General features: G+C 39.0%; 1 protein-coding gene across 4 annotated transcripts in view; it reads right to left on the bottom strand.

Moving 5' to 3' along the window:
- Window positions 1–1,715: 1,715 nt before the first annotated feature.
- Window positions 1,716–16,175, bottom strand: part of FAR1 (fatty acyl-CoA reductase 1) — a 35,955-nt gene continuing 21,495 nt past the window's right edge. For all 4 annotated transcript variants that reach the window (XM_019551942.1, XM_019551943.1, XM_019551944.1 and 1 more), the window contains exons 9-11: window positions 9,990–10,119; window positions 7,172–7,299; window positions 1,716–4,611 (exon numbers count right to left, since the gene is read on the bottom strand). In XM_019551942.1, coding sequence (XP_019407487.1) covers window positions 4,449–4,611; window positions 7,172–7,299; window positions 9,990–10,119 — 421 coding nt within the window. In that variant the 3' untranslated portion in view covers window positions 1,716–4,448. The remainder of the gene's footprint in view (window positions 4,612–7,171; window positions 7,300–9,989; window positions 10,120–16,175) is intronic.

Here is a 16,175-nt window from a genome sequence, read left to right as displayed (position 1 = left end):
TTGGTGCTTTTATCCAAAGGCGAGTCAAAAATTGGACATTAGATAAATGCACCCAAAAAAGCCCTGCTGAAGCACCTGATCTATACAAATGCTGCAGTGTCTGGTCAAAGTAACATACTGCTGCTTTCAGCAAAGCATGTGTTGTGCGGGTGTTGGTTTGCTTTCTTTTAAACAAAAAGTCTGCAAGCAGCCATAGTACCCAACATGGAGACCTATCTAGAATAAGGACAATATGTTCAGTATATTTCTGAAGTAAATGAGTCACCTTTTTATTTCTCACTGTAACATGCACTAAGTGCTTAAAGCTGTCATTATTTCAGCCTTCACATGTTCTGGAAAGGACAGGATGGCAGTGTAATTAATAGTTACCTACCGATATGAATCACAGATCTGCAGAAGGAAGCAAGCCAAAAGGGAATGCCAACTCTACACCAAAAACAGGAACAAGACAGTACCAGGAAGAAAGATGGGAGAGATTAAAGCATATCCTGGAAGTAGAAGTGCTGTTATTTTTAAAATTCAAGGAAAAACAGAACTGGAAGTCAGATTAAGTAACCAATCATTTTACTTACAGATTCAGCAGAAGAAAATGAATGAAAGAAGCTTCTTCAGATAAAGCCAGAAAACATGTTTAAAAAATAAAAACCAGAGAGAGACCTCCATTTCCTTAAGTTCTCTATGCACTAATTCATCTTAAAGGTTTAGGACATCACATTGCACATTCAAGGCAGCAGCATAGATGACTCCTGCTATTCACCAAGTTATTCCATAGTTTCTAGAGTCACACTGAACACTTAAAATAGTGTTCAATATGGAAAAGATTAAAGGGCAGTACAAAGACAACATCAATTTGCTGATACTTTTCTACAGAAGCCCTTTGTTTAGGGATTTTCCTTCATTCCATTTTTAAAATTCTCAATTTGTTTCCAGCTTATGAAATAGCACTGGGTAGTCTTTTAATAGCTATACCTCCTAACTTTCTTAGAGGACACCTTTTCATTTAAGCCTAACAACATTTAGCCAAATCCTACACAATCATCTTTATTCATTAAACTTCTGTTTGCCTCTGTTTCCATAATTGTACCTTGCAAATTTGAAATGTGCGTGTCAAAAGTTACGCAAATCTAGCACATCATGCATACATGTGCAATCTTTTAAAAAAAAGCAAATGGAAAGGGAAGTTAGCTTCATGATTTAACCCATGAACACTACTTCTGAATTAAGGAAATGGCAACAGGCTCTCCTCAAAAGTTTTAGACATTCAGTGATTGTCGTACTTGGATTACAACTCAATCCTTTAAGCCTACAGTACTGTACAGTGTTATGCACATATCCTCAATATGCTTATGTTACTGATGCACTTATATTTTGTACAGCTGCTGCTTTTTATTTGTGTAAACGTATTCACACATTAAGGTATCTAGAGATTGGAAATAACCAACCAAATGGAACCAGTTGTATCAAAGTTTTAATCTTCACTCCACACAACAGAAATATACCTAGCCACACACTTTAATACCACTCAGCGCAGTCTGTCCTGTTTGAGATGCAGAAAAGCAAGACAAGGGAAGAACATACAAAAATGCATGTATAAGAACAATCAGGATGGATGCTCAGAACACAAGTTTATACTATTTACAATTGAAGTATCCCATGCAATTTAAAACATGAAAAATCCAATGCACTGAAGATGTAATAAATACAACAACACCACATTTTAAGGGATTTGTTTTATTTTTGGTTTACAAACAAAAAAGGCACCCAATGTTTCTATTTATACCTTATAAAAAGCATACAATTTGACTTTTTTCGAGTTTAGAATCCATCTCTATGGCAGAAAACCTTATTACAGGCCAAAAAAAAAATCTTCTCCTGGTCCCAAATTTTAAATGCCAGTATACTTGTTTAGTGACCACCTGATTTTAGTCTCCTCCTCAGATCAGATCCCACTGATTTTAGTGACTCACAAGACATAATTTACCCTCTGACTGTACCCAAGTATAGAACCAATGTATTATTAAACATTTATAGTTCTGAAACCAAGACAGAATATAATGAGAACTGAACTACTAAAAAGGTGGGGAAGGAGGAGGGAAGGGGGGAGGGAAGAGTCAGCAACACCGTAAGACCCCGATATGAAAAAGTGCTTTCAGACAATTTGAGTGACTGATTGACATGGAATGATAAAACAAAAAAAAAAAAAAATTTGATGAGTTTATGTACAGAAGGAAAACAAATTAAAAAAAGATTAAACCCATAGCATAGCCAGCCATGGTCTCCAAGCTAACACGCATCAGATTTTAAAAGTAGTAAAATTTATATAGTGGAGACTGAAAATAAATTCAAGTTATGCAATTAATCCACAATTATTTATTCAAAGTAAATAGTATTCAACATTATGGAACAGAGAATCAATTCAGTGGTGTTATAGCTTCCTCAGTTTAAAATGAATTAACCCCAAAGTAGCTATCTACAAATGACAGAGTTACAAACAAAGTAGAAATATGTGAACATAACTGACATTTCTTCAATCTTGGTAAGTAATGTCTCTTGGCCAAGAACAGAGAGGGGTGGGTAATTAGATCCTAAGCACCCTCTGCAAAAGGCTACATTTTGCCAACTATATTTTTCAGGTTCAACAAAGAGGATGCCCAGAGGCAGCTATAACAAATATATAAGGAATAGCACATTTTAAAAGTGTAACATCCTGAATCAAAGAAGCCACAATTAATTTTCTGCCATAGGTCTCTCACACTTCAGTGTGGTCCTAGACCAGAGATTTGTATAATTGAAGAATTATATACATAAGTGGCTTAAAAAGGAACTACGGTTTAACTACTTACTACATAATATTTAGCTTCAACAAGGAAGCTATCATCATTCCGAAATTAGATATACACCTGCACAAAAGAAGGTGCTTGCTTTTAAAGTTAGTATTTCCACAAGAATAGCAAAATAACCTCTTTACACACTTAATTCAAATAGGACAACAAATCAGAATACCAAGGTCAGCGTATTATATAAATTTTGTACTATTAGTTCATAATTTATCTTTCCAAGTTGATTCAAGAATACATATGCTGATTTAAGTACAGTACAAATGGATCATTAACAAGTGTACACCACACTGGTATGTCAATAAAAAAAAGGAATGCTAAAAAAGGCTTCAAATTCTATGCAACAGAATTAAAGGGCAAGTCCAAATTGTTACATTAAAATAGAATTCAGCTCTCTTGCAAGTAAGTTACTACTTTTATAAATGCATTTCCCCTCCAACAAAAACATGCCAAAAATAGACTTCTTCAAATTTAAGCAAGAGTTCACTCCTAAATATTCAAGTTCATAAACGTGTCATTTGTTAATCAACGTACTAAAGTTTTGAAGCAGGATTCCTCTTCCTGTATTTCCCCAGTTAAAGAGGGCATATGTGAGTGTCAAGCTTCTAGAATTGCAATCAAAAAACAATTTTCACTCACTGAAGTATTGATGATGCTATATTTTGGCAAAACAAAAACATTTCATCTTTCTGAAAACAGTACAATTTGCCCAGACAGTTAAGTTACAAATGCTATAAACAGTAGCAAAGGACACAAAGTATCCTCTGGAACAGCCTAATACCTTACATCAGGGGTGTAATTATTACATCAGATATTGATGTTCCATCATTTAGGGTGAAGAGTAAATCAACCACTGGCATCTTTTTTTATTCTTTTTAAATGTTGTTTAAAAAAAGAATTGTAACACAATCTGTTCCGCTTTCAAACATGCAAATACTCTCATTAAAATTTGAGAGGTATCTGTGGGGAAAAAACAGAGTCAATTTGCATTCTTAAGACTAGATTAGACAGCCTTCCAACTATAATAGTAATTTCCTTTTGTTTTAGTAATTCCCATCACATGCTTGGATTAACTTGGAGATGGAAGAAATAGTTGCCAAAAGCAAAAACAGAACAGCCAGAGAAAGGAGCCTCCCTCCAATAATTGACAAAGATCCACTCTCTCTCGTATTGGTTTTCGCCCAATTGTAAGCCTGTTACTCTTTTGATTTAGATGTCTTGAGCAAATAGATGTTAAGGCAAATTTTAAACCCAGGTCCTCGCAGAACTGCACAGTTACATTGGTCAGTGGTCCAAACACTCTCTCAGATCAGTTTTTTTTTTTTTTTTTTTTTTGGGGGGGGGGGGGGAACAGGGAAGGGGTTAGTGCTAATATTAAAAATTTATTTAATACCAGTTTTGATCTGGCATTCATTCAAGCATTTTATTTCTCAATTTTCATGGAAATACACAATTAAAAACATTACATATACTGCACTGTATATATTTTTCACACTCCAGCTTTAAGATGGATTTGATGCTTTTACAAAAGATGAGATGAAGTACGTTTGACAGACTTTGTGCAGTTAGATCACCATATGCATAGATGTCCTAATGCTAGAATTCTCAACTTCAATATCTCATAGTACTGGATGCTCTAAAGTAGGAAAGGAACTTGTAGCACAGACTAACCACGAAGTACCAGATGTTTCTTGCCATCTGTGATCTTGCAATAAAGATACGCCAGATCAGGATCACAAGAACTGTGTTGAAACCATAGCGTATATTTCTTAACCTGGGAAAAATTAAAAGAAAAAGAATTTTAAAAGTGCTGTAACAACAAGATTTGCAGAGAGGGGATGCAGAGGAAGGTTGCAAATGCAGCCTCTAAGATCTATAGCAGCTAAACTGCTTCACTTTTGTTTACCTCAGCTTGCACCTCTTGGCTGCACCCGGACAAGCATGGGTGTGCCGTATGTGGCACTGCAAATCCATCTGTGGTGCCATACACTGCACATTCCCTACGCTGCTACCTTGCAGTGGGCAGGGTAACCCCAGTAGGTCCCAGGATAAAAAATCCACACAGAAAGCAAATCAAAAAACAGAGTGACACACATGGCACCATGCACACTGCCCAAAACTGGAGCCTGGCCAGCTGGAGCCACGCTTCGGCTGCCAGCCAAGCTCCCAGCTGCATGAATGCCACGGCTGCAGCTGCCCAAGACTTCCAGGACCCCAAGAAACAAAACATCTGTGCTCGTCTGGACATGCCCCTTGTGACAGTATCAGATCCAATGGACTTGGAAGAAAGCTAGATCCAGAAGGTGATTATTACCATAAAAAGGCTTTGCTCTTCAATCCTAACCAAGCCAACCATAAAAGTATGGTCAGCAAATTTTATACTCTGAACAGAAAATACAATTTACCATAAAGGAATTCCTTGATGCATATACAAGCAGTATAGTTATACCCCGTATTTTTAAAAATGACAGCTCTACAGGCAACCATATCAAAAACAAAAACAGAGGGATAACCAAAACATTCTTATGCTTAGTATAAAGCATACTAGCCTTAAGTTTATAGCTAACCAAAAAAAAAGTCTTCTGAATAGGAGAAGCAAACAAAAGCAACCAAACAGTAAAAGCTAGGTGTGCACTGATAAAGAGAGACTTTTTGGGCTGATACCAACTGTCAATTATTAACCAGCCATATTAGCTAATACTGAACCAACTGCAGATATGCAGCCCAGCAGCTTGGACAGCACCATCTGGCTGGAAAGTCGAGGGGGGATGGTGTGGAGGGGGGTAGATTCAGGCCCCCACAGTGAGGAAGGGGGAGTGGGGCAAGGGCACAGCCATGGTGAGGCAGGGCATGGGAACGAGCTATGGCTCATGTGGGGAGTGAGGGGAAGGCACTCCTGCCACTGTGTGCACTCCAGGGGAGGCGCCCCCCCACCCCCACATCTGTGCATGGGGCAAGGGTAGGCTGCTGCTACAAGCACCAGGCTAGAGCCATGTTCAGGGTGAGCAGGGTGGGAGGCAGTGGCACTGGAAATGGGGAGTTCTGGGGGGGGCACAGCCACCCTAAAATTAGTCAGTCCCCCTTTGTGCTGATGCCTACCCCAAGCATAGCCTGGGCCCAGCCCCCCTCCATCAAGAAGAGCCCAGCACAGCCTCTGGCCCCAAGCGCATAGCAGCAGTCTGCCCTCAGATGGAGGCATGTGCCCCCCCGTGCCTCCCCTCGGGGTACACACAGCAGCAGGAACTGCCTCTCTGCACATCCCAGATGAGCTGTAGCTGTCCTGCAGCTTACCACAGCTGTGCAGCACCTGCCCCAGCCCCCACCCTCACTGCAGGGGCCGAGCTACTCCCTTCCATGGTCCTCCTCCTCCCACAGGCTTACCAGCCAGACACTACTTTCCAAGCTGCTGGGCTGCACTCCTGGCCATGTGCATGCAGCACTTAAATACAAAAAAAACCATGGCAACATTAACTCAGCCACATTAGCCAGAAAAAGCTGACTGCAGACCAACTCAATTTTCCTTTGATCGGTGCCAATACAATATGGACCAATGTATGCGTGTACCTCTAGTAAAAATCAAGACATGCACTTCAACTTTAGATTCTCTCCCTTTTAAAAAGGAAACTAAACATTTAAGCAGACTAAGACATTACAAAGATTTAACATTTCTTGATAATGCATTCCCAAAATGGGTCATCTTTTTGGGTGGGGATTGAAGGTAGCAGCACCAAATTAGGTAGAAGGGATTTTTGGCACAGTAAAAGTCTGAAATAAGCATAACTAGTACAATTCAGTTATAGACATGAATTCCAAATCAAAATACACCCAAGCAACAGCCATAATAGAACTATTTCATTCTGTAGATTACATTGCCCCATACCCTTGTGTTTTTTGTTTTTTACTACAGATTACTGCTTTAATTTATAGCAATGTTTACACCTTAAAAGCACGGTGAGATTCACTGAAATACATACCAAAAAACATCCCAAGGGGCACTAAAATTCTGGTAACACTTGTACAGAGTAAAAGCATTAAGATTCTTCTGGCACGTAGCCGACTCAGAAACCAATGCATTCCTTATGCCAAACAAAACGTTTCTGCAGGTTGCAAGACATACTGCATTGGAGTAAGGAACTACAACAGATCTGTCAATAAGTACCACTATCCTCCAAAGTGAAGGCATACAAGACAGCACTCTTGAATGCTACTGTTTTCTAAAAAAGAAAGATCTAACCGTGATACCCATTACTCTAACAACAACAGTTTGAGGCAGGCAAAGATAGAAAGACATTAAATACTTTAAGAGGTAACGAGCTGATACATTAAGAACTTACTTATTCAAGTGTTTCCTAGCTGCAGGGAGACCAGACATTTCCTCATTGAGTACATATTTTTTAGTTCCCATACAGTAGTTCTCCATGTACTCTGCCCAATGTAGCTGTCGAACATCAAAATTAAATGTCTGTTTAAAAAAGAAAAAAAAGGGGGGAGGGGGAAAGTTTAGCCATTAACTTCTTCTCCCAAGAAAAAAAAAAAGGTCATCTATATTAAAAAGTTCTTATCTCCTAATTCAAAAAAGGACATGACATAGACCGGGTGTCACTATACCAGATGCAGAGATGAAATTAAGTAATTATACTGGGCACTTTAGCCACAAAAAGAATCCAAAGACCTAGATTCTATTTAGTCTGTACACACGTAATCTTTGCCAAGTTATCTGATCACCCAATAGTTCATCTTTAATCTGTAAATTACCCTACTTTAGAAATATAATGTTTTCTTAATTTCAGTAGCGTCTGCAAGGCACTTAAATGATTAGGCATTTATTCTAGTCTATTTTCACATTGAGGGCTTTCATATTAGTTTTGTGGCTTGTTAATAATGAAGATGAATCTACATAGTTCTTCAGCATTTTACCTTATGCAATTCTGAATATGATATGGTACAGTTTAGTGCACTCTGAATCTAGAGAATCCTGTGTTCCATGTATATTACAGACGGCATTTCTTCACCACGAGAGATTTTTTTAAAAGTGGAACTTCATGTTTCAGCATCATAGCTAGATTCTTTCATCTCAAAAGAAAATGTTCAATGGAAAGCAGGGCAAGTCCCACAGAACATTACAGTTTTCCTAGTCTTACCCATGTCACATTTCAGATAAAAAAAAAAAAAGAGCTAAAAAGGTCCTAAGAAGGTCAAAGGCCAAACAGCTTTGTAACTGGAACAAGGTAGGCTGACTTGTAAGCTGCTTATTTTGCAAGTCGACAGCATAAACAAAATGTGAAATGAGCTCACTAGGGAACACTGAAAAAATATTCAGGAAAAATAAGTTGTAACAGGAGGTAGCACCCCTTATCCAGTAGTTGATACTAACAGCTCAGCATTCCAAGTAAGTTAACATTTAAAAGATACATGTCACGATACCCATATAAATGCATGTATATGCAAACCATATAGAAAAAAAAAACCCCTACACACACACACACCAAACTTTTCACACCAATACTGCCTGGAAGTTCACAGAAATTAAGTTGTTAAAAGCAGAAACATTTTAAGATCAAGCTTGGAATATTTAACAATTATTTCAAGCCATGAGATCTCTTTATGCACATTTTCTTCTGAGAATCATCTTGACAGCAGAGGCTATTTGGAGGCCCTACAATAGGCCAAAGAGCACACCATTTCCTTGGGATGTCAGAACAGGAAAGCAGCAGAACTGCACAGCTTAGGAAAACTACCTGGAATTAAAATTTAAAAAAAAACAAAAACATCAACTGGCTGCTGTGTTTGATCAAGGAAGTGTAACATGCAAGTTCTTAAGTTAGGATTTTGGAGACCGAATTCCAGAACCAGGATTTGATTGCTTGGTTTCTTAATAGTTCTGGGTTGCATTTAACTTTTAAAATATTAACCCTATATTCTTCAGGAATTTGTATGCAATAATATTATAATGTATGCATAGTGCAACTGTTTCTTTTTCAGCTGGTTTACCTAGTTTAGGCCTTCTCCATACATTGCTTCTTGAAGATTAAAAAGGCAAGTATCCCACAGTTTACTTTCAGGCAAGTTATTGTATCATAAAAAGGTCACCGATTCACTGCTCTCCCCACCTGAGGTAGGCAACTGCATGCCACGGCAGACACCATTACAAGTGTTAATCACAGATCCCCGAAGCTGTATATCCTGCTGTACCACACGAGCATCATAAAACATCCCATTTTGGAGATCTGTGATGAAGTTTGTGGCATTTAACGTCTGAAGAGGTCTTATGTTCTGCGTCTCAACATTAATCTATTGTGTCATGCATGAGCATATACCCCACAACCAGAGGGATAGAACAGAAAGTTCACCATTCCCCACCTACCCACCCTGAACTAGAAGTACAACAGCTAGAACCTCTAGGCCAGAACAAATATATTTATCAATGAAAGTACTTCCAGGAGACAAGTCTACCCACTTTAGTTTGGTTTCATTCATCCTCTCAATATTCCATCACCCCCCGCAGCCCCTCATGTTAAAAGATTAAACCAAAAGAGTAGAGTTTTCCTGTGGACAGAATACATGAGGACAGAGTTCTTAGGTTAACATTTATGTATTTCGTTTACATTTTCTGCCTAGTCCAAACTGTATTAAGCCTCTTTCAGCAGAATTAAAATGTTTTAAGCTTTGTCTACAGATCTATTTCCTGGAAAAGCTTTTAAAAAGCCTAAGACTGTGTGACTTCCCAGAGTGCCTAATAAATAAATTCAAAGGCTTTAATGGTCACACTTGTCTTACCTGACCATAGTGTGCAATGTAACAGACCATAGAATTTCTAGCCAAAAAGGCATGGAAGAGAGTTATAGTATTTCCTAAATGGATCATTATCAAAAAACAAAACAAAAAGTTTCTACTATATCCTTCCATACCAACAGCAGTCTGTAAAAACAGTATCGTCTTATTCATAGCAGAGACAAAGCCATGATAGTTCCAATACACTGCGCACCTTTTTGTTCATTTGATTCAAACCCCACCCCCCCCAGATGACTGAATGGCACTACCTTTAAAAACACTTTCCAATAGCCCATCTTAAATGAACTCCTATTCCATTAGTTTCTCATGGACTCTTCAAACAAACAATCCTCAAACTCATGTTATGCAAACATTACTTGCCTTTTTGTCTTCAGGGCTTAGCTGGTTCATTAGCATAGTCATATTGTCAGTACTCCAGGTCCACGAATTGCTTGTAAAGTACTCTAAAAACATCAATGCCTTGTGAAGACGAGTTATTGCTTTCATCATCCTGTAGTCCAAGCAAGGGAATTTACAGATTACAAACGTTAGTCCGATTCAAAATCAACATCTCCAAATCACCATTTTCCCCTCAAAACTATGCATTAAATACTGTGTATTCCCAGTTTGCCCAGTGCACAAAGCATATTTTAACAGATCATATTTCTGCATACTGTTTATTTTGTTAATAAAAAATAAACTAGATCGTTACACTGGATTCTTCACCAGCAGTTACAACCAGAAAACTTTGGGTTCAGTGGCCTACTATGTTAATCTAGTATCTGTACCTTTTCCAGGGTGTTTAGAAAAAGGTGGCTCTACAAAAAGACTGAATATAGATTCTCAACTATAATAGCTTAACTGGTGAAACAGTACTCTAAACCAAATCTTATGACACAGCTAATCTACAAAATAGAAGTTGTTGGGGAAACTGCACTTGTAATGCAACGTCAAGTAAACTGGAAAAAAAGTTATAAATGCACTCCCCTTCATCCTAGAACCAGCTCTGTAGAGGATCAGTTCCTTTGTACCAAACAGAACCACCCTACCATGGCTGCAAATAAACTTCAAGAAGCCAAAAAAATATGGCTGAAGATTGACATAATAAGAGGCACAGCCAGGCTATACCTCTTGTTTCTGCTATGCAGGTACCAGGGTGAAGAAATGATTAAATATCTGTCCAGGCCACAGTAGATCCCTTTTGCACTGTGAGATACTCATCTCTGAATTGACAATACAAAGCAGCCACTCCAGAGGATGATACCTAGGAGTATGCAGAAACAGTCTATCATCCTTTACTTTTCAAGTTAAGCAACTTGCCCAACTAGAAATTCAGTGGGTTCTGTTATAAGGATCAGTTTCAGGAAGTCTACTTTTGATGAGCAGAAATACTGAGCTGTACTTAAACTGACTTTTTTGTTTTTATATTAGGGACATTACACATTGAGAGGAGAGAGAATTGCCTACTATTACAATGCCAAGGCTAGTAAGTCAACTTAATGCTAGTCCTTGAAAGCAGTATTTTCTTTCCCAGTCTTGCAGACTTCTACAGAAGTACTTCCAATCTGATCTGATCCTTACAACTGAAGGCACCAATTGACATAAGCAGGGGACAAAAGGGGAAAACAAAAAAATCCCAGCACCAACATGAAATGGATTTTGGAAAGCAAGATTTGCTCCATAACTGCATGGTAGCTCATAATAAGCTGATACATTCACTGTTAACTGTTTTTCTTGTAAAGGTTGCCTCTACAATTAAATACCTGTAGGTGGGCTATGGCAGAATCCTGGAAATTCGATCAAAGCAATTCAGTCATTAGCAATGCATGAATGCGCCCTAGTGATTTAAGAAGCTGACATCTCAGTGTTATTTACATCACTTCTATCTCCTGAAGCACAGAATCCCAAACCAGGCAAACAAAAGGTCTAACAGGTAGGAAGGAATGTGAATATAAACAGCAGGCCCTCCAAGAGCAGTTCCAGGTAAGTAACTTTTCTTCTGAGACCCCTGTGAATCTACACAATTCTTGCTATAGTCATATCTATTGTGGACTTAATTTACACAAGTGTAAATTCACAGTCCACAATAAGTCAGTCTATAGTAAGATTTTGAATACCAAAAGAAACGGGAAAAAAAAAAAAAAGCTTGCATTAGAGCTTAATGCATCTGGCTGCCCCTGCTAAAAACTACTAGCAAGGGAAAATATGGTAAGCTCTAAAAAAGGCCTCAAGAGCCTCAGCAGCGTGTAGCTACTCTGCATACTATCTTGTTTAGTTGTTCTTAAAACTAAATGGAGCTCATCTGGTGGGGAAGCCCTCAAAGGTTCAACACAGATGTCCCACTCACAGAACTGATTCCACTCACATCTCTCATCCAAGGCTGGAAGTGGCAATTGCAGGACTAGTAGTAACTTAACTCACAGATACAACACAGGGCTGATGTTTGAGAGAATGCTTTTGATTACACAGTGCTACAACCAGTGGGGAAAAAAAAAAAAAAAGTGAAGGTTTTGGTGCCAGAAACAGAGTCAGCAGGGTCAGGGCCACGGATGGTTTGAAATCCAAGATCAAGCAGCACTCCAAAAAGTAGTATTTGATGGCTCTAAAGTCTCTTTAGATAGACAAAGGTGAACCAAGGCAAAGGGCGTTCCTTTCCTGGGCCTGCATCCCAGTCTAGAGTGGGGGATAGATCAGCAATTCTAAACTGGTGTGCTGTCAGGCATGCCCAGGTGTGCTGCAGCATTTTGGGCTGGAGCCATGCCCCCAGCCTGCTGCTGCTGTGGACAGACAGATGGGGAGTGGCTCCAGCCAGCCAGGGGGTGTGGCTCCAGCCCAAAATGCCATTCAGCTGGCCATGTCACCCCTCCCAGTCTGTGTCTGGCTAGCTGTACACCCCCCTCCCCAACTGTGCTGCAGTGCTTTTTTATTTGGCAAGTGCACCGTGGGGTAAAAAAAAAAAAAGTTTGCACAACCTATCCCAGTGTTTCCCAAAGATGAAGTCTAAAACCAATAGCAGCAAACCAAAGATTCAATATTCCAGCTTCAGCAGTGCCAAAGACATACAAAATGAATCACAACACAGGCTCTGTTTGAGCATGAGAACTTAGAACACTATCCTGGCCTAGTGTTGGCAAGCTTTCCTAGAAGAACTTAAGTTCTTACTTTTATATAGCTCTGGTATGTGAATGCCACTGAAATATTTCACACTGAGGCAGAGGCAGTGACCAATAAATTACTACTACTTCATCATGGTGAACCAAAAGCATCTACAGAGATACTGATGTGATCTGGAAGCTATTTGTGAGATTGTAAAGGAACAGTTAAAACTGACCAAAAAAGTCTATGAAAGATCTGTATAAGAGAATTCTATTCTCTTTAAAAATCAGCACTGAAGGTGGTACCGACTTGGAGGCTGGGGCTCAAGCCTTGCCCATTTAAATGGAGAGCTTTGGTGCTAAACACCGTTTTAAAAAAATGATACTGCAGCTTGATGGACTGGTACAAAATGTTTCAAAGTTTTAGTTCCTATTTGCATGCTCTCCATTTCTGCTGCCAGAACAGATGAGTTCAAGGCAGAAAAGCCTAGCCTTAACATGTACAAGCATCTCCAAAACATTAAATAATGCACATGCCTATTCAGTTGCCAAAAGACAAGTGAGCAGACAGAATGCAATTAAATGTTCCTCTTCGACTCAGTGTTAGCCAGTGACCCTGAAGGCTGCAAATGGAATACTGTATTTTTTTTTGGGGGGGGGGGGGATAAAACCAGAACTGGGCTAAACTAAGGGGCTAAGACCGACTAAACAGGAATGACTAGGTTCCTTATCTTTGCTGCAGTTGCATAGAAGACACCCTCCTTACTACCCACCAAGATGTCAGCAGACAGTGTCACTAAGGGGGCATTCATGTAGCCCCAACAAGCAAGACTCGCATATGTTCCACTACAGCTTCAGTGGTCATCATATCCTATCCTGTCTGGAAGTTGAAATTCAGATAACTAACAGGACAGGAGTTCCACTGTTTATAGACCTGATCCTAAAGTTTTGGGGTTCTGGTTTTTTTGTTTTTTTAAAAGGAATATGTATTTTAGATTGTTACATACACTTAATAAGTATCCTGCAAGTAGTAAAACATCACCACAAAACAAAAAAGTCAGCCATCTAAAATTTGTTACTACTGTAGCACACTTTCTGCTAGTAGCCACAAAACGGTCAGAGGCTTTCAATATATTTTCTTCATTGTAAAATTCAAATGTCAGTCATTTTCAGAGGCATCATTGGAGAACATGCAGAATTCTAACTGAAGTTATGTAGATGTATAACCAATGCTATTAGCACTTGAGACGCACACCGAACATGAACAAGGGTTTTAAACCAAAACAGTTTGTTAAAAAAAAATTTACAGATATATGGAATAAAATAATTACAAATATGTTTGAGTTTCACTCAAGCCAAGTTATTTGTTTGCCTTTAAGCACTATGTATAAAACGTCTTTCTGAAATGCAGCCAAACTAAGAATAATTCTGCTTTCAAATAAAGGCCAGGTTCTTCAGTAAGCCACCACTCTGTGGATGTGCAAGCTTTGGAATAAAACTTATTACTGCTCTTATTGCCAAGTATAAAAATAAATAAATAAATCCATGAGAAATCTGCTACATTAAATAGGTAATGAAAATTTCAGTTTTTCATGTAAGCATGGAATGAAGGTACAAGGGAATACAAATAAAGTTAAACATTTGTAATAACATGAAACTTCTATAACTCTAAGAGTTAGCAAGAACAGAAGGGACTTCAAGCAAAACTTTAAAGCCACAGACTACTTTGCTGCTAAATTCTTAGTTTATGAAGCTTCTTGTTGCATTACAGCAAGACACTGGCAGGGTCTTTGAGAAGCACACAGTGAAATTCAAATACCTGGAATATTGCTGTAACATTACTTGTAAGTTTTAATATGCTATGGATTCTAGTTCTGGAAGGGCAAAGAGGAAAAGCAAGTATGAAACCTTATTCTGCCATGCATCTGCTTGCATACAGCCTAAGACAGTCAGTGGCCTCCTTGGCCAAAGGAAGAAGTTACACATAAACGGATTTAAGGGATCAGAAACTGGTTTAAACTTGTAACAGAACTTAAGCTCAGTGCACATAAACCAGTACCAAAATGGTTGAAACTGGTTTGAAATGAACCTGGTTGAATGTAGTATCAGACTGAACTGATTTGGGTCAAACCAGTCTATGAAACTTCTGTCCCAGACCCCTTCCTGGTTCAAGTTAAAAAAAAATATATATCAGTCCCCCATCATACTTTCCAGACCTGGGCTTTGCTGTGCTACCTGCTCTGAAGAAGAGCTGGCCCTGCCACTCTGCTCCCTAGCTGGAGCAGTGAGGGATGACTGACAAGCCTAGCCGGGGATGCAGCCCAGGGTACAGGGGGGACTGCCCCCTCAAGGCAAACCCTAGCTGGGGGCTGGGGCCAGGGAAAGGGGTTAAACATCCCTTCCCCTGCTCAAAAACCTGGCTGTGACTGGACTACGAGTCCCAAAGGCACCTGGAAGCAGAAAGAAGAAATGACCAATCTTGTAGAGTCTTGCTACTATGATTCTGTACTGCAAATCCCATAAAAATCAGGGGCAGCAGAAAGAGGAACAAACAGCCAGAGAGTTGTGCTCTAGCTCCCTGGCTTCTGGCCTGAGCCACTGCAGACACCTAACTGCAGTTCCTGAATCAAAAAAGGTAAGTGTCTGTTTACTCTCATTTCAATTTAATCTGCACAGTTTAGACTAATCTGCAAAGACTGAATTGATTCAGCCTCAGGCTTTTTGGACTCTGTACCTAGCCCTTGACCTCAGCAAATAGTGTCTTCTCCAAATTACTTATAGAACAATGTTTTACCAGAGCTGTATTGTACCACAGACTGATGATCATATTTGATTCCCTGTCTGAATGATTAGTTGGATCGTCTTCTGATATCTTCCCATAGCAGAAGCTGAAATGACCACAATATTCTTTTAAAAAAAAAAAAAAAAAAAATAGCATCCAATCAGCTTTTAGATGTAAATCTGAATGGAAGTATAACATTTATATACCAGCTTGAATTATTCATATCTTTCAGAATGCTCCCTGGTTCTCAGAGCAGTATGCTTGAAAGGGAAAAAACAGTTATTACTAGGAGAAACCCCTAGTTTTGCTAAATAGGTGTAATCTTCACTCGTTCAGTCTTAGCACTGCATGAAGAGCACTATATACTAAGCACTGAAGAGTTTGCGATTTAAGATCATACAAATGATATTCTTATTTATTACTGGCTACACATCTTAAGTAACAATTTCCTAGACTTGGCTAGGATTGCCAAATTCCTGACTAGGGCTCTACGCTACACATTCAGTTTCTCACAGAGCTATAAAAAACTTATAATGGATCAGTGTTTGAAAGTACTTGAACAGGTCAGATAAAAAGAGGGCTAAAAATACTGTTTGTTTATTTGTAATCATTATACAAAAGAGTATGGCAACTTGCACAAAAGTTAAGTAGTAAACAGCTGTATTGTGATACAAGTGGTTAGGTTTCTCA

Source organism: Crocodylus porosus, unplaced genomic scaffold, assembly GCF_001723895.1.
Source record: "Crocodylus porosus isolate Cpor-Errol unplaced genomic scaffold, CroPor_comp1, whole genome shotgun sequence".
NCBI classification, from domain to species: domain Eukaryota; kingdom Metazoa; phylum Chordata; order Crocodylia; family Crocodylidae; genus Crocodylus; species Crocodylus porosus.
The sequence above is the reverse complement of the archived record's forward strand: the minus strand, read 5'-3'. Positions and strand labels throughout refer to the sequence as shown.